The sequence below is a fragment of the Pelodiscus sinensis genome, chromosome 9 (assembly GCF_049634645.1).
Source record: "Pelodiscus sinensis isolate JC-2024 chromosome 9, ASM4963464v1, whole genome shotgun sequence".
Classification (NCBI taxonomy): domain Eukaryota; kingdom Metazoa; phylum Chordata; order Testudines; family Trionychidae; genus Pelodiscus; species Pelodiscus sinensis.
Genome location: NC_134719.1, coordinates 13241222 through 13260898, shown reverse-complemented (window position 1 = coordinate 13260898; position 19677 = coordinate 13241222). Strand labels below are relative to the sequence as shown.

The following is a 19677-nucleotide window of genomic DNA, read 5'->3' as shown; positions in this document are numbered from 1 at the left end:
CTCTTTTCAGGCTTTTCAATATTTTATCTTTGGTAACAGATGTAGTGGCCCTACACATTTTGTATTCTGTAAAGTATGACAGATAGTGGATTTCTTTCTTTCCTTTTAATCTGCAGTATTTTTGTAACAGCATCCAGTTTTATAATATGCTTACACGTACACTCTCACACAGCCCAGTCCTGCATTTGGCACTCTGACAGAACTTCCATTGGTGGTAGTGTAAAATTCCCATTTTGTCATTCAATCCATCCTCCAGGGGTCAGTGCAGCACTTATCAAAAGAAAATCACAAACTAGAGTAAATCTGGAGACAGAGATCTCTTTTCTATTAAAAGAAATTACAATAGGAAAAGCAAGAGTTCAATAAATCCTTCATAGGGTGAAGGATTATAAAGTACCCAGGCATTTTGTTGAGATGCAGCATAGGTTGATCTGATTGTAACACAAACATTTAAAAACAGACACAAGGTGGAATAAAATGGAAGAGGAAGAGATGGAAAGTTAAAGAAAAAAAATAATGAAAGAAAGAATGAAGAGTAAAGGAACAAAGGAGCAGAATGGGATTTTGGTAGCCCATTATCTAGAGTAAGCATGTTAAAGCCACTCAGGATGAATGTATTTTCCTGTACACGCACACACACCATGTGTGCAATTTGGAGATAAACTGGGGTAAAGGGTCCTCAACTATTTTCTTTCTGAGGGCCCCCCCCCCCACATGCTATAATCATGGCCTGCTCACAACCCGTCAATGAGCCCTAGACCCTTGGTTGAAAGCTGTTGAGCTATGACGTGTTTTGAAGTGTAGTTGCTGTCTGAAAAGTGACCTTATTTAAAAGTTTCTCTCTACATGTCCTAGTGACATGACATACTGCCACACCCTATCACTTTCATATCAAATGCACACAGTCAGATGAAGATTGTTTAATGGGTGGGGGCCAAAATGCAGTGCTGCTAAAGAAGTGTCAGTGAAGCCAGGGAGGAAGATGCACGGAATCCCCTAAGAATTGTTGTAGGTGGCTAAGAGGGGAGTCATGGTCAATGGTGTATCAGACAAGGCACTGAGGTTGAGAAGAACGAGAGAGAGGAGCCCATTCATGCAAAACACTGTAGCCTTTCCAGAAACAGTGGAAGCCAGACTAGGCTCAGTCAAAACCATTTGTTTTGAGGGAATGCCTGGGAATGAATAAGGATAGTTTTCAAAGTTTTGCTAAAAGAGAAGAGAGTAAATGAGAGGGCTTCAGTGAAGTGCTGCCTCTTCCCTCTGAGTCATCAGTGAATTGTTTAGGGCTTCATTTTATTGAATCTAGACATGGGGAAAAGTTTATTTTGTGAGTGGTGGCCCTGAAAACCATGCCAGTATTACCTGTGATCCCTTGTACTTCTCTACGTTTACTATAGGCAATATACTGAATAAAGCAAATACTGAGATTAGCTAACCACTAACTCTAGTATGTATTGTAACTGACAAACACTAAAGTTCTGTATCATCCCAGGAGAGTTTTCCATGGCACTCTAGTCTCAAAGTACCTTTTGATTTCCCTAGATGCTATAAATTTAGGTGCTCACAACCTTCCTATTACGCTTACATAATTGGAAAGGCTGTTTCTCTTACTGACTCAGAACTTGTCAGTTTAGTCTTATTAGTAAGATTCCTCTGAACTAGAGTCTTTCTTGTTGCCTAATTCATTCTCTCTCCTTTAAGTTATTGCTTCTGTCCATTCTTAATTGTGGGAAACTTGCAAGCTCTTCATCGACCTATGACCTTATCACTCTGAGATGCTACATCCTCATTACCTGTAATAAGCAGTGTGCAAGACACACAGGGGACAGTGATGTTTTGACTCGAGGCAGTTTCTTTCCATCGTGGCTGGCTCCCCGGGAATAAGTGTCCTGCATCTTACATATCATCTTCTGCCTGATTCACAACTTGTTTTTGTGACACCATTCTGGTTTTCCTAGCTAAGACTGGTGCACCATGAGTTCATTTCCCTTAAGTACAACAGGTCCCGAAGCAGCTGTTAATTAAATAAAAAACATAAATATTAAATCGCACTGCTCTGTAGCAACATTCTACTATTGAATATCACTAACCTTGCATTTTCTCTTATTAGAAATGGTTTTTCCGTTCATTTCTTGTTCTGACTCATTACCCCGAAGTGTGTACATGTATTTTTTCTGTCTTTTCTAATCTATCCAGGTATTTCTAATGCACTAGTTACTGTGCTCCAAACATGCAGCAGTTCTTTATATACCAGACTTTCCATCGGATAACAGCTGGTTTTATGTGAATGCAATTGTTTTTATGGACCAGGATCTTCATTAATTAATTGTATATTATTTATATAGTATCATTGGTGTTATGATGCTTTAGAGCCGAAGGAAAACAAGGCCTGTACCCCAAGGAGTTTGCAGTCTAAACAATGATAGAAATACAGCAGAATATGGTGGGAGGAAAGGGAAAATGTTATGCTTTATGGTCAATATTCTCTGCAGGAGTTCAGATCAGTTATGATGTTGTGATTCATGTGATAATCATTATTTCATATACTCACATTGAAAACAGGGTTTAGATGGCACTATGGTGCAGAAAAGTGACCCTGCTAGAGTAGATTGGTGATGGAAAACATGCTTAGTATAATGACTTTTCAGAGCGCTTAGGAGGAAAAGAGGGAGAGTGAGTAAGAGGAAGAAGGAGACTATTCCAGATATTAGGGGAAGCGTGAAGAAAAGTCCTGAATCTTGAGTAGAGTTCTTTTGAAATTTTCCCACAAAAAGATTCTCTGAGGAAGAATGGCCTTTTTAAAATGCTCATCAATATATTCATTAAATTGTATTCCAAAAAGTTAGAGAACATTTTCTACTTTCTGTGGGGCATATGTGAGAAATGAGCTGTCAGCTAGGACAGTTCAATCAGAATAGAACAAGTCTGAACTTTGATGCCAAAGGAGACATGGCCTTTACTTCTGTAGCAAAGCCAAAGAGACTGTAGGCTTCAGGGTTATGGTTAAGAAGAGAAGGTGACTAAGGGAGGGCAGAAAAGAGATAGTAGTAGTGGCAACAAATAAACTAGAATTGCTGCTTTGGCAGTAGAAGAGGGAAGAGGACAAATTGTAGAGCAGTTCTGTAGGAAAAAGTCACAGAACTTAACAAGCTCTTGAATGTGTGATAAGATAGATACAGAATAATCTGAATGTGGCTGCATGGTTGTGAACCTCCATAAAAGGGAGGGTAATGCTGCGGTCAAGTGTGAGAGAGAAAAGGGGGAGCCAAGAAGGTCTGATTTAATCGTCTACAGCCCTGCAGAAGACTCTGCTGCAGTTTGCTAAAGCATCCAAATTCCAGGGGTGCCTCACTGAGTAGGATGTGGCCACAAAGTTATACAGTATCTTGTTCTTTTTCATTGAAATATATTGTGATAGGAGCCCATTGGCTAGGTGTTAACGACTAATGATTCCTGGGTGGGGGGATTTAAGTGAAAGGATTCCAAATTTTTCTACCCCATCCCCAAAAGAAGTGAAGAATGAAGTTATAAGTTCTTTTTAAAAGAGTGATATATCATTCCAATACTGGACTCCGTGCAGTGCTTGGCATATGCAACCTTTGCTGAATTAAATCACCTTTTACCAAAAGAAAGGAAAATAAGAGGACGTGATGGGCAGGTCTGAATTACATTAAAGAAAATTAGCCTAGTAAATATCCTAGCAGTTTCTTATGTACTGTTTGCATTCTTCTCAAGGAATAACAGAACTCCAAGAAACTTGTTAAATAAAAATTCTTGGTTCCTAATCTTTAAGTGCACATAGCAATCTGTCAGTGGGTAGGAAGTTGATTCTCTTAAATTTAATTTTTCCATTTTTACTAATTTCACACACAGTGGAATCAAAAGCATTGTGAGAACACTACAGGAAATACTATCATTGGTCATTCTTGAAGTAGGAATATAGGGAGTGATTTTAAAAAGCACCCGACAGCTTCAGGAGATCATGTCCCATTCTCTTCCAATGGGAATTTGCTCTTAAATCTCTTGGCTGCTTTTGCTCTATATTTTCTTAATTAAGATGCAGAGTGTTCCTTGAAAAATTAGACTGTCACAATAATTGTGGGCTTTGTGAAAGTGTGAATAGTTGAGAGTGACTGACATCCTCTTGGACTATTAGAATTTGGAGTTTGTGCCATATATCACTGCATAGTTAACATCTGATAAATGTATAGTGAGATCATGGACTTGACCTACTATATAATTTCTGCCAAAGCATTAGTTCTCTTCATGCTTTTATGGTCAAAAATAGATTTTTTTAAAGATTTACAAGATGTTTTATTACATTTATGAGGATTAATTTAACTAGTAAAGCACATTGACTTCTAAAATATAACCCGCTTCCAAATAAGTAGGATTGTCTCTGTAAAGGTGGCGCTGGTGTGTTATATGCAGAGGACATTAGTGTAATTGTTCAGTTTGGTATTTCCCATTTACAGCAGGCTCAGTGAAGGAAAAAACATAATAAAAAATGTAAAAAATTGTAACTGTTCATAAAACTCATAACTCTTTGGGTTTTACTTTAAAACCAGATAGGGACCAATCCGCTTTTCACTCATGCTCTGGGTTAACTTCACTGATGTCCATGGAATTTCTCCTCCCACATTATAAATCATGAATATCAAGCCCAGAAGGAGTTACTTGGGCCCAAAATTACTAAACTACAACCGCCTGTGCCCATGAGAAGGGCCAATGATTTCAAATCCCTCATTTGCTGCTGTACATGCTGCCCGGAATCTGAAGGACACTTCCCCTTCATTAAGAGTTGCAGAATGCTAGGTCAAGTATTATATAGTGGCCCGTGATTAGCCCCACCCCAGAGATATTGGTGTTTACTAGGCTTCACAAACTTTTATTTTATTTTATTTTATTTTATTTACAGATAATATCCACATGTGGTTTTTATATTTTTTTAAACTTTTAGCTATTTAAATTATCACAGTTGCAGGAAATTATAAGAGGGTCAGACATTAACTGTTTAATGACAGTTAGACATGGAGATTCAAAAATGTAAAGCTTTATGACAGTTAAAACACAAATTGTCAACATCACATGTGAAAATATACATAGTAAATATCCTTAAGTCAAATTCCAATAAGCAGTATTTTTCTTATTTTGCCTATTTGTAAATTTCACTCATCATCATCGATGGACATATTTTTTCTTTGGGTCATGTGTGTATGATGAAAACAGCCTGTACAGATACAAATCTTACCCTTCCAAGACTAATAGCTGGGTTTTTTTCAGATTAACAGTATTAAATTAGGTGAGACAAGGAAATTAATGATGCTGTTGGCCAAAGAGATAGCTCCATTAAATGAGCTCATCTAAAGAGAAAATGGAGCCCTGGCCCAAACGTGACTCCCATTGTGCCACTCCCTAGCTCCTCCTAGAAAAAAAGTAAACACTAATGTAGAAGAGAGGGGCAAAAACACCTTAACTTCATGGAAGTTCATACCCACATTCAAATTTAACTTTATAATGGGCTGCATGAAAACCTCACATTTGAAGAATCACTTTTGGTTGTTTGAAACCATATCCAAGTTTTGCCATTCTTGGTCATCTCCACTGAAAGACATTCCCTATATTAAAAGGGACCATTATTGATTTCAGTCATATACAGTGACATAATCTATAGTAAAGTACAGTGGACATTGCTACAACTTTCAAATTTTCTAAACTCCGACCTTGATGATGATTGCGTGTTTGATTTTCTGTTGTAGGTTCCTACGAGCCAAAAGAAGGAAGGTGTTTATGACGTGCCAAAAAGTCAACCTGTAAGTGTAAGTATCTTCCCTGCTTATACACAGCAGAAGTGATATGTAGCAAAGCTACTTTGACTCTCATAATTTCCTGGAATGTGCAATTCCTTTTAGCATTCTGATTTTCAGTGTTCTGCAGGTTCAATCCTAGTAGGGAATCTGACTGAGTCATTCATTTAGGGCTCTCCAATCTGTATGCACTTATTGATATCTATATCCAGCCTCCTCCTTCCTGGACTCTTATTCCTGCCTCCCCTTCTAGCCATTTTTAATGCAAAATCTTTCAGAAGATGTCAGCAGTGGGAATCGAACCTGACCTCTGGACATTAATGTATAAACCTCTGCATCTTGAGCTAAAATAGCTAGTTCTGGTGGCCAATGCAGGAGCAGGCTCATCAGTCTCTGGGTATGTCTACACTATAGGGAAGATCAAAGCTGCCGCTGTCAATGTTTTGGATTTGGATTAGCAGGTCTAGTGAAGAAACGCTAATTCGAACTGAGAGGGGTATTCTGGTTGATGCTGATAGTCCTGCTTCCACGAGGAGTAAGGGAAGTCTAAGGGAGAGTGTGCTCCCTTTGACCTCCTGCAGTATGGACAGCGCCAAAAGTCTAGTTAAGGTACTTCGACTTCAGCTACACAATTAACGTAGCTGAAGTTGCATATCTTAATTCGACCTTATTCCATAGCGTAGACATGCCCGCGGTGTTTGATCCAACCACCACTAGAGGGAAACAGAGCATCACACTGAGTGAACATAAGAATGGCCATACTGGATCAGACCAACTGTCCATCTAGCCCAGTGTCCTGTCTGCCGACAGTGGTCAATGCCAAGAACCCCCAGAGGGAGTGAACACAGCAGGTGATCATCACTTGATCGCTCTCCTATCATCCATTTCCAGACAAACAGAGCTGAGGGACACCATTCCTACCTATCTTGACTAATAGCTATTGATGGACCTAACCTCCATGAATCTATCTAGCTCTTTTTTGAACCCTGTTAAAGTCCTAGCCTTCATCACATCCTCTGGCAAGGAGTTCCAGAGGTTGACTGTACACTGAGTGAAGAAAAACTTCCCTTTTTTTTGTTTAAACCTGCTGCCTATGAATTTAATTTGGTGATCCCTAGTTCTTCTATTGTGGGAATAAGTAAATAACTTGTCCTTACTCACTTTTTCCACACCAGTTATGATTTTATAGACCTCAATCATATCCCCCCATTAGTCTCCTTTTTTCTAAGATGAAAAGTCCAAGTCTTTTTAATCTCTCTTGATATGGGACCCTTTTCAAACCCCTAATCCAGGGGTTCCCAACCTTTTTTGGTCCCCGTATCCCCTTGGCTTTTAGTAAACCTTCCCGTACCCTCTATTCAATATGAAAGGAAATACATTCTAGACTCTAGAATCCACACCTTTTTTCACTAATACTTTTGGAATATTTCAATTAGGATAATCTAGTTATTTACCAAATATTCCCTGTACCCCCTTGACAAGCTTCTCATACCCCCTGGGAGTACGTGTACTCCAGGTTGGGAACCCCTACCCTAATCATTTTTGTTGCTCTTTTCTGAATGCCAATATAATGGATGTGGATTGCGTCCACCCCCCCCCCCCCCCCCCCGAATACTTACAATTAAAACTGTATATTCCACCTGGGTTGGAAGTTAGAAGAGGAGCATTAGGAACAGACATGAGGAATCAGAATTCTCTTGGTCCCCTTTGGGGCTCAGTGCAACATGTGCAGCCTCTTAGAACTACCCCGGAAAATAAAATATGCTAATGTGTAAAGACTGCATAAAAACTTCAAATTAGACAGGGGATCCACAATCAGGAACATGCATAAAAATTACAGTTGTCTAAACTGAAAACGGCTATAGAAAATCCCATTTAACGCAATTGTTTTTAAAAAAGCCAGCTTCCCTAGTAACTTAATCCTATAACCACTGTATAATTGCAATGCCATTGGTCAGTACAACAGTGAGCAGCTCCAGAAGGAAATAGTCCAAGCTCAGGTGACTGGAAAAAGATGCCTCATTCAACACATCTCCCAAGTGACAGAATCTTTGCTGTATTTGTCATGTTGCTTTTGTGGGCATAACTAGTCATAACAGGAACAGGGAGGCTTTCCTCCTACCATTACTATGTGCAGTTTCCACAATGCAGTGAGCATACAGCATGTTACACAATTGCCAGGCCTTTGGGCAAGGTGAGGGGTGGCCCCCTGAAGAGACAGGATCTCAGGCAGAAGGGGCAGGACTGGAGCTAGCCTCCCCTAGCCAGCCTTTCAGTGCTGCCCAGTGAACCACTGGATTCCGGGATAATTGCCCTTTATCTCCCTCCCCCCTCATCAGCCTGATAAAGACGATTGGGTTGACCCTCCTCTGCTTTTTCCTTATGAAAGCAATTGCACCTGTGTAATGTGGGTATAATATGCTACTCTTTGCATTCACTCTCCATAGTTCCCCCAGTGCAAGGCAGTGGGGAATTGACTCCATATCCCAGCCCTAATATAAAAAGGACTAGTGACAAACAGTAAGAGGAGTGAAAGGACAAGCTTTTGTGATAAGATTGTGCACTCACTGGCTGAAGTTAGTAAGTTGAGAGTTGCCCAAGTATAGGATTGTTTTTTTTTGTTTTATGCATAAAGGGTAAGTTGGGAAGCAATTTAGGGTAGAAAACTTCATTTGTGTTTTGAGGCCGTATTTACTGAAGAGTGCAGAGGAACAAAAGACAAGAGGTCAGGAAAGGGATTCTAAATGTAATCAAGGAAAAATGGACAGGAGAGGAGGTACAAAGAGGTACTGTACATTGTACAGCTTGGGTTGAGCACAAAGAGCAAGATGGAAAGCAAAGAGGATGGATGAAGTTAATTTGCCACACACACTGAAGCAAAGCCCACTCTAAATATTTTCAGATAATCCCCTGTGGGAGAGCCTCTTGTTGCTAGGCTAATTATAGTAAGAGAGTTCTTGTTGCATAATTAATTAAGATTGTTATGGGCAAGGAATAGTTATAAACTCCTCAGAGCCCAGCGTTAGAATTTTTCTGTGTAAGTGTCTAATTAGAAAAAAAAGGTTTGTGTTTTTTGGGTTTTTTTGAGGGTTAGGGTTAAGCTCTTGATGACTTTTCAGACTTACTTTATATATTGTACTCTGGTTTGGATTCATTCCATATGAAAGACGGTACACTATTGTTGCTAAAGAGTTTGCAAAAGCTTGTGCAGTAAGACCACCCGTGGTAAAGAAGATGATTTTTTAAGATACTTCACTCTGACATGAGCTCTTAATGACATAATGCAGCTCTCAACTCCATGAAGTTTGTTATAAGCTTTCATTTTGGCCCCATCTCAGTAAAATCAAAATTGGACCTGAAAAACACAATGACAGTATGCCCTTTAATATAAAATGGAAAAGAAAATGGAGGTACTAACAAAGAAATAGGTAGCCAGGACTCTATTTCACCTTTCTATTGATTTCTAAAATAAAAAAACAAGGCAGGTATTAAAATCTGTGTAATATTCTATTACCCATCTGGTTTTATTACTTGTCCTTCTGTATGCAAGATCTTTGTCATTTAGATGCTTCCCATGATTTTTTGTTTTAATTTATAAGCTATTCCTGTTACATAAACCTCTAAAATTCAAATTGTGCTCAAATTACCCAGCTATCTCTACCTGATTTAGACATTCAAGGACACTTTCTTTATTAGTATAGCTTGCTTCCATTTATTTTTTAAGGCTGAAATAAGGGGAAAACGTTCGCTAGTTTCTAATAGATTTTTGGGATCGTGAATTTCTTTTTCTTCACCTGTATAAACAGTCCATAAAAACACAGCAGATTTCACCTGAGCTCAAATGAATGGACTGGACAACATAAATAAGAGTCCATTTCTGAACCCCAATACTTTCCTTTCACGTGGTTATTGATTCAGAAGTTGGAACAGGAACGAGAATCAAAACTCTGGTTTTATTTGCAGGAGCACTTCCTTATTCAAATTACTTAAGGATAACACAGAGGCTACGTCTAGATTGCATTGCTTTTCTGGGATATTAAAGGCAATGCTTCGTCTAAGGAACGCATCCCCTTTTTTCAAAAGAGCATTTTTTCCCGAAATTTGGCGCTGTATAGATGCACCAAATTTCGGAAAAGCCTCTTTCAAAAGTAAATCAGAAAAAGATTTACAAATTGCGTATCTTTTTCCGATTTAACACTGCAGTCTAGTCGTAGCCTAAGTGATTTAGGAGACTAAACGGCTGTGTCTACACTGGGCCACTTATTCCGGAAAAGCGGCCGCTTTTCCGGAATAAGCTGCGAGCTGTCTACACTGGCCGCTTGCTTTTCCGGAAAAGCAACAACGATCTACTGTACAAAATCAGCTGCTATTCCAGAAAAACTATTCTGCTCCCGCTCGGGCATAAGTCCTTATTCCGGAACACTGTTCCGGAAAAGGGCCAGTGTAGACAACCCAGTAGTCTTTTCTGGAAAAAAGCCCCGATCACAAAAATGATGCTCGGGGCTCTTTTCCGGAAAAGCGCATCTACATTGGCCACAGATGCTTTTCCGGAAAAAGGGCTTTTCCGGAAAAGCAGCCTGCCAATGTAGACGCTCCTTTTCCGGAAAAACTGAAAACGGAATAGTATTCCGTTTTAAGCAGTTCCGGAAAAAGGTGCCAGTGTAGACACAGCCAACTAGTTTTCAAAAGTGATGTCAGCATATAGAAGCCTACATTGTCTTTCAGTGAGACTTGGCTCCCAAATCTTTTTGGAATTCGGACATAGGCTCCTAAATCACTTGGATGTTTTGCAAAATATGCCTTTAGCTCCCCTGTGTTATCTGTGTTCCAATCTGTAGGAGGATTGTGATTTCATCTACTTTCCTTCACAGTTGTGTTGCAAAGCCTAATTCATTAATGTTGCACATATAGGCTTTGAGACAACACTATTACAATGCTTTGTATTTGTGTAGTACATGTTGGACCTCCCTAGTCCAGCACTCTCAAGACCTGATTGGTCCCAGATGAGGGATTTTTCTGGATATGGGGAGGTCATCTCTGCCCTACCCTGCTGCCGGGTCCTGCCTTTCCCACTGGGCTTCCTGGCCTCCTGCCCCCCCCATGCAGAGCAGCTGAGCTCAACTGAGCTGCACACTGACTCCCACACCCTCCCCCAACCTGCAGTCCAGCTGAGCCATGCACTGGGCTTCCAGCTTCTGCTCCCTCTCTGCAGCCTATCTGGGCCACACGTCACCTCGCTCCCACCCCATGTAGCCCACCCACCACCTGCAGTGCTCTAGGACTCTCTGATCCTGACCTTTGTAGACCATGGATGTTGCTGGACCAGAGAGTTCTGGTTAATCGAAGTGCAACCTGTACAACCCTAAGGCCCCTGACATGCAAGTAAATATGTAAGGATGATGAAAGTAAGGCAAAGAAAGGTAAGGTGACTTGCCCAAGCTCACACAGTAAGTTGGAAGAAATGCCATGCCTTTAACAGAACACAGATCAGCTCATACCCAGCTCTGTGCAGTGGCCAATAGAAAAGTCACCCTCTCAGACATCATGGGGAGAGATTTCTTTACAAATGCAAAGCATCGATGTTAGAAAAGAACATCCCCGCTGCAGATGGAGTAGAAGGGCTCCTTTACTGCAGATACTCCTTCCAATTCAGACCCTCAAAACCCTGGTCCAAGTGAGCAACAAATTAACCACAGGTACACCTTTTTATCTCAGAAAATCTCAGAGGGGTAACTATGGTAGTCTGTAACTTTAAAAACAACAAGTAGTCCTGTGACACCTTAGGAACTAACAAAATGTTATAGAATCATGAACTTTTGTGGATAAAACCCACTTCATCCAATGAATTGGAGTGGAAATAACTGAAAACAAGATTATATATAACAGGTGGAGAAGTACCTGTCAATTGTAGGACCCGTGATAATGAGGCTAATTAAGTGGGCTGGTTGTATCCCATACGTATGTTTCAATGTGGAAATGTGGGTGTCAAAGGCAGGAGAAATTGGCTTTGTAATGCGCCAACAAGTTAATGTCTTTATTCAAGCCCAGGGAAAACGTGTCAAATCTGTAGATGAATATAATTATATCCATCACTGCTTACAGGTTTTTTTAGCTAAAGCATGCAGTTCTCACATCACAAAGTCCTTGAATCAGCAGTTTACAGGCAAGAAGGAGATGTGACCCTGAATACGTTTCAAAGTGGATGGGAAAGATAGAAAGGAGGAAGATAACATATATGGTTATAGACAAAAAATATTCTTTTGTAGTTACATCCTTGGTATACCTACGTGCTTATCTATCCCAAGCAAGCAAGAAAAGAGGAAAATATGTCTTTAAATCAATAGGGACAGTGCTTGCCTATGCTGTACCCCCGTCATTGTGGTTGCAATTACCCAGACTCCTTATTTAAACTCTTACACATCCCAACAATTAAGGTTAGGTTTCTCGTATCTCTTCAGTTCTTTGCTCTTCCCCTTTCCTGCTGCTGATCCCTGATAGATCCCCATTCTCAGGCATGTCTCTTTCCTCTTCACATATTCCTTCCATGGCTGTCAGCTCCTCCCTAAGACCTCTGTTCCCTCACCCCTTACTTGCTGTCTTCCCTGTTCTCAACCTGGTCCCTTCTGCAGACAAGCCTACTTAGAATGAACCTCAGGCAAATCGGACTTTCCCCAAATGGCATGTGTGTGTGCGTGTATGTTTTAAGAGCATACATGCTATTTAGAAATTGAAGCTCAGTATTTGAAATTAGCCATTTCGAAAATACTAGCTGCTTAATTAACTCCTTTTGTCATTATTTTCCACAGTTTTTCCATTATACATACATGTCAGGTTTTACCTGTCACGGTGTTTTTAGTAACAGCAGTCAAACTGTAAATACTCTTCTCTAAGTCTGTCAGTCAAGTCACAATAAAACCCTACTCTTCTTATCAGTGTGTCTAAACTATCTGCTTACAATTTTCTGAAGGATTTCAAACAACTCATCTTAATACTGTATAAAGATTTTGAGCCTGATTCCTAGCTGCCTTAGGCTCTGGGTCTGACACATTTTTGGTGGATGGGCTTTTTTTTTTCCCTTAAGGAAACAAATGGGGGCATTCTACGGACATCTATGGATTAGAAATTGTATCAGTGGTTGCTATAGACAGATGAATTTTTGTGCGGTGTTGACAGTATGCATTGACAGCATGCACTTGCTGTGAATTTACTGCCTTTAGGTCTAACGGTAATGGAAACTCTCAGCCCGCACTGAAGGTGAGATGTAACTGTCACGTGCCTTCAGTAGTAAGACTCACACTGTAGCAAGAGACCATTATTTTAATAGGCACTCCACACTAGAATGATTTGTTTCTAGTCAACACATGAATATCACCCCTTTAGTGACCTGTGTCATCAACCTGGTGTCATACTGTATGTTTCCTTACAATGTTGCTAGGTGGCCTCTAGCAATGTGTATCTTGCCATATGCTACTTACATTTGATGGGTTACAGTGCACTGTTATGTCTTTAGTCTACTTAGATTTGTTTCCCCTGCATTTTGGCTTCAGAAGTAGACAGATAGCATGCTAGAAAGCAAATACAGTCATTCAGTGCCAAATTGAAATGAGGCAAAAATCTTTTCCTTGTTTGACACATTTATTTTGTCATGCCCTTGGAGGTCATATTAATTTGCTAGGGCCTTATGTGAGGTGCTCTGGATGGGTATTACAAATCATGGGTTTTATCCATTATTTAAGTACTTCCACATTGTGGGAATTCCACAGAAAATGTAACTAGATTTTAAGGGGGATTTTTTTTCATTCATCTTCTTGAGTCCAATACACCAGATTTTCCACTGATCCATATTTGGTTCATTCATTTACACCTTTGCAAAAGAAAGGGGGAAGTCCTGACCAAGTAATGTTTTGCACTCATTTTGCACAGGTCTAAATAACCACGTGCGTGAAGAAATGGAGAATTGGCCCCCATTGTATTTTGACGTTTCCTAATGATAGTTACAAGTCAGAACATGACTGTGCTTTTCCTATAACAACACAGCACTGGTATTGCTATCATTAACTGTGCAGGTGCTATAGGAAAGTCCTGAACATGTTAACAGGGATTAAATCAGTCAGGCTTTGTCTACACTGCAGAGTTTTTGTGCAAGAAGCTTTTTGCGGAAGAAATCTTCTGCAAAAACTTCTTCTGCAAAAGCACGTCCACACCTCAAAAGCGCATCCGAAAAGCGATGTGCTTCTGCACAAGAGAGTGTCCAGACTGCATGGACGCTCTTGCACAAGAAAGCTCTGATGGCCATTAACAGAATGGCCATCAGAGCACCTGTGCTTTTTCAGATAGGCTCTTTTTGCGCAAGAAACCTCTGTGGAACGTCCATACATGCCTTTCTGCACAAGAGCTGTAGCGCAAAAAGGAGTTATTCCTCATGGCAAAAGCCCTCTGTCCTGTCGATTTCCTGTAATTTTTTTTGTGCAAAAATGTGCTTGAGGTGTGTATACTCTGCCAGTTTTTGCACAAAAAAATCCATTTTTGCACAAAAACCTTGTAGTTAGACATAGCCTCAAATTCTATAGAAATTACCCCCAAAACCTATTGAATGTAATAGTGACATCCTTTTTATTGCCCTTTTGAATTATTGTGTACTTTTCTGTAGCAAGAACATTATTCTGGATTAAATTCTACAGCGTGATTATAAAATACATTCTCTATTAAATTCAGTGGGACTTTTCCTCAGTGAAGCTTTGTATGGTGAAAGGGTAGAATTTTACCCTTTAAAATGGGGCAGAAACTAGTAGCTATCATAAATGTTGTCTTCCTAAATAGGACCCATGATTAGAAACAGAAAGCTGTTTCTAATCATGGGATACCACTGATGTCAGTTGCAAAGCTCCTGGAAAGATTCTGCCTTTAGTCAATAGTATTTGTAAAGAAATGGGAGGGATGTTAATATTAGGGATAAAATGTGTTTATTTGTGTAAACGGGCACCCACTAAAATTTTCAGCGGGTACACATTTACACTTGGGGAGAGACGGGAGCTATATCAGAGGCAGCGGAGGAGGGGGATTGCCTTTAACTAATGAGCCAAGACTATTGTTTCAGAATTAAATAGAGCAGCCTAGGAGTTTTCTGCATCTCATGCAGTTCTACTCAATAAAAAAAATACTCCTAATAAATTAAGAATTATTGGTAAATATTTGTAATTGCTTCAAATATTAAAAGTACCATGAAAGTGCTAAATATTGTTTTTATATGATGCTACTATTACAATATGGCCTGCCACAGTTCATGCCTTAAATACAGAGGCACAATTTACATGGGTCCCAATATCTCGTGATCTAACTGGCTCCAAAGGGAAATTTAAATAAACCTCATTGTCACTGACACACTTGCCAGCAGTTCTGTAATTTATGACTGTCCTATTACACAAATCTCCTACATTCTTTGTGCACAAATTACCTTTTGCCTCTAAAATTCATTGTGTGCTACTTTATCCAGGTTGCTTGTGTCTGATTTAGGCACACAAGGACACTGGTTTTAGTAGTAGACCTTGCCTCCATTGATTTGCTAAAGGATAAAATCAACAAAATAAGAAGCCAGGGAAGGCTTGGCTCCTGACTGCCCTCTTGGGAACTGAGCATTCCATTTCTTTTTTAGTCTTTAAAAAATGGAGCCCTTTTCCCTTGCATCTAGAATGGATGGGACGCCAATGAAAGGTGACCTCTTCCCAAACCCATACCATTTTTCTGTCGAGCAGATGTAGCACATGTGTGAGATTTGTCGTCTCTATGGACTCCACCTTCATCTTTGAGTTAAGAGCAGCTCTTGGTTTCATTCTGTACTGCTCTCATACTGTTGGAAAGCTGACCATAGGGCCATTATTAAACAAACTTTAGGTCCACCTTGTACAGTATATGTGATGGGTATCAAAACTCAACAGGCTGGATTTTGGGGGTTAAGATTGAGGACTTAGCTATCCTACTGGGATAAATTGACCTAAATTGTGCTACTCCAGCTACATGAATAATGATAGCTTACGTCAACTTTCAGCAGTGTCTTCACTGTGTTGCATGGACAGGAGATGCTCTTCTGTTTTACTCTTCTGGGGGAGCTAGAGAACCAGAGAGCGCTCTGCCATGAATTTAGCAGGTCTTCATTAGACCTATTAAATCAATACCTGCTGCATCGATCACAGCAGTGTTGATCTTCCTGGTAGTGAAGACTACCCTTTAGTGCTCTGCATCCCTCAGGACAGACTTCTCCTAAAAAACAAGGATCTTCCGTCACCCTTTTTGTCTCTATATTCTCTTCCCCAAGAATGTTGAAACATTCTGGATCTATGGGGGATAGACAGAACTAGATACAACAAAAGCTGGATCACATTAGGAATAGACCTTCCTAAAAGTACAGAGGAAGGTGGAATCTAATCTACCCAAGAGTCCCAACTTGCCTTATCTCTTAGTATCCAGAAGCCTCTTTCTGCCCACAGCAAAACCCTAATAAATTAACACAATCAGAGGTGCTAACTTTCTGGGAAATAGTTTGTATGCCAAGGATTGATTTAAAAACAAAAGTTACTTTGGTTGGCAAATAGACTTTACCTTAAACCAGTAGATCTTATCTTAGCAATCATGATCCTCAAACCACTCACTCAGTAAATTGAGTTCTTTTACTTTCTATATTAAAGAGATTGACATTTTTTTTAAAGTTGTGGGCTTAAAAAAAGCGTGTTTTTATAACAAACTTGCTTACCAGTTAAAACTCCATTTACTAGTCATAAATCAATACAAGACATACTCAGTGAGGAGCAGTCTGGGGAATTAAAATTAACTTTTTGCCAACATTTTATCTGAAATAGAATTAAAATTATAAATCTTGGAAAAATCTGTAGTGGGGTGGGGAAAATGCCAAGATTTAGAAAATGCTACCCATTTTGAATATATAACAGATTAAAAAACTGAAAACTTAGTCTTATTTATGCTGGTTTGATCTTTGGAAGCACTTTTGCAAAAAAAAAATTAAAAAATCCCCCACATTATAAAAACAGCATTATTGGCTACTATTTTTACAATGATGATTGCAATTTCTTTACCCACTGGGCATTAAGACTGATTTATTATTAGTTCTAGCATTTCAGTTTAGAGAGACATAGCACATGTACATTGGCCATTTGCAGTCAGTTTGATTTAGTGTTTTCCTCTTACCTCTTGTCTGAATTGTCTACACCCATAGCTTATCTAGACTTCCCTCCCAGGGACAATTTTCCAGTGTGAGTTCTGTTTAGTTTCTCAAAGGTGCTATATTGTAAGAGCAGTAGCTGAGTTAGAAGTCTTTCAATATACATTCTGTAATGTAGTTGTTACAATGTGATGATTATAATTTCCCGATGGTACAATGCTTAATAAGAAAGGAATGCTGACAAATGTTCAAAATAGATGTAAGTAGTACTTTGTACAACATTCTAATTTTGTTTTGTTATAGCATATGAATTTCTCTTCACAGTCCAAGTGGGTGTTTTTTTAATATTACAAACTTGATTAAGATAGATTGGATTACATTTATTCTGAACATTCCTTTCTAATTAAGCATTGTACCATAAGGAAATTATAATCTTTGTTGACAAAGTTAGCATAAATGTCATACAAGATAAAATTATACACTGGAAGAGGGAAGAATTTCAAAGTCCAATTTACTTCAAAGATGTAATAGATTACTAGGAAGAATTCACTTGCTTTATTTTTGGAATGTCTTTAGCTAGATGAGGATTCTGGTGAGACATACTGTTTCTAGTTTTAGATCCCAATTTAGAACACAAGAGCAGCCATTTTGAGTCAGAACAAAGATCCATCTAGCCCAGGATCCTGTCTATCAACAGTGGCCAATGCCAAAAGCCCTAGATGAAGTGAACAGAGCAGGTAATCATCACTTGAGTAGCACTCTCTTATCATCCATTTCCAGACAAACAGAGGTGAGGGACACTATTCCTACCCATCTTGACTAATAGTCATGGACCTAACCTCCATGAATTTATCTAGCTCTTTTTTTAACCTTGTTAAAATCCTAGTCTTCATAACATCCTCTGGCAAGTAGTTCCACAGGTTGATTGTGCGCTGAGTGAAGAAAAACTTCCTTCTTTTTTTAAACTTACTACCTATTAATTTCATTTGGTGACCCCTACCTAGTTCTTATATTATGGGAACAAGTAAATAAGTTTTCCTTATTCACTTTCTCCATACATGTCATGATTTTATAGACTTCTAACATATCCCCCCTTAGACTCCTCTTGTCTAAGCTGAAAGTCCAAGTCTTTTTAATTTCTTTTCATATGGGAACCGTTCCAAACCTCTAATCATTTTTGTTGCCCTTTTCTGAACTTTTTCCAGTGCTGCTATATCTTTTTTGAGATGAGGCAACCACATCTGTAGGCAGTATTCAAGATGTGGGCATACCATGGATTTATATAAAGGCTAAAAGATATTCTCTATCTTATTCTCTATTCCCTCTTTAATTATTCCTAGCATTCTGTTTGCTTTTTTGACTGCACTGCACACTGAGTGGATGTTTTCAGAGAACTATCCACAATGACTCCAAGATCTCTCTCTTGAGTAGTTGTATCTAAATTCATCCCCATCATTTTGTATGTATAGTTGGGATTATTTTTCCCAATTTGCAATACTTTACATTTATCTACATTACGTTTCATTTGCCATTTTGTTGCCCAATCACTTAGTTTGATGAGATCTTTTTGAAGCTCTTCATAGTCTGCTTTGGTCTTAACTATCTTGAGCAGTTTGGTATCATCTGCAAATGTTGCCACCTCACTGTTTACCTCTTTCTTCAGATCATTTATAAATAACCTGAACAGGATTGGTCCCAGGGTAGAACCTTGGGAGACACCACTAGTTACCTCTCTCCATTCTGAAAATTTACCATATATTCCCACCCTTTGTGTCCTGTCTTTTAGCCAGTTATCAATCCATGAAAGGACCTTCCCTCTTATCCCATGACCGCTTACTTTACTTAAAAGCCTTTGGTGAGGGATCTTGCTAAAGGCTTTCTAGAAATCTAAGTATACTGTATCCACTGCATCCCCTTATTCACATGTTTGTTGTCCCCTTCAAAGAACTCTAGTAGATTAGAAAGGCATTATTTCCCTTTACATGTTGACTTTTCCCCAACAAATTATGTTCATCTATGTGTCTGACAATTTTATTCTTTACTATAATTTCCTTCCACCTGAAAGTGAAGGAATTTAGATCAGATGAATATAAATCAAATTATGGATTATTAACAAAGTATTAACAAAGCCTCACATCTCCCAGTGTGGGAGCATTTATATGTACAGTAAACTTCCGATAATACGTCACCTTTAGGACCCAGGGGGTGCCGGATTATCAGATATGCCAGACTATCAGAAGGGGGGGGCTATGAGGAGTCTGGGGTGGGGTGGGGGGGATGCCACCCCAGACCCCTCATAGCCCCCCCTTCCGATAGTCCGGCTCTGCCCCAGGCGTCCCTGATTCAGCCGCTGCTGGTTAGTTTCAGCAGCGGCTGAATTGGGGACGCCTGGAGCAGAGCAGCTGGGGTGCTGCCTGGTTGGTCCGGTAGCACCGACCCTTGGCGCCGCGAGACCAACCCGGCAGCACCCCAGCTTCTCTGCCCCAGGTGTCCCCAAGTCAGCCGCTGCTGATACTGATCAGCAGCTGACTCCAGGAAGCCTGAGGCAGAGCTGCTCTGCCTTGGGCTTCCTGGAGTCAGCCGTTGATCAGTTTCAGCAGCGGCTGAATCGGGGACAGCTGGGGTGCTGCCCGGTTGGTCCCGCAGTCCCGAAGGGCAGCGCTACGGGATCTACCTGGCAGCACTCCAGCTGCTCTG

General features: G+C 39.8%; 1 protein-coding gene across 24 annotated transcripts in view; it reads left to right on the top strand.

Annotated features, from left to right (window-relative positions):
* DAB1 (DAB adaptor protein 1) overlaps positions 1–19677 on the top strand; it is a 777383-nt gene that overhangs the window by 705147 nt on the left and 52559 nt on the right. For 18 of the 24 annotated variants that reach the window (XM_075936059.1, XM_014578749.3, XM_075936078.1 and 15 more), the window contains one exon: positions 5760–5819. In XM_075936059.1, the coding sequence (XP_075792174.1) occupies positions 5760–5819 (60 nt within the window). The remainder of the gene's footprint in view (positions 1–5759; positions 5820–19677) is intronic. The other 6 variants (XM_075936061.1, XM_075936064.1, XM_075936067.1 and 3 more) reach the window with 1 other exon arrangement.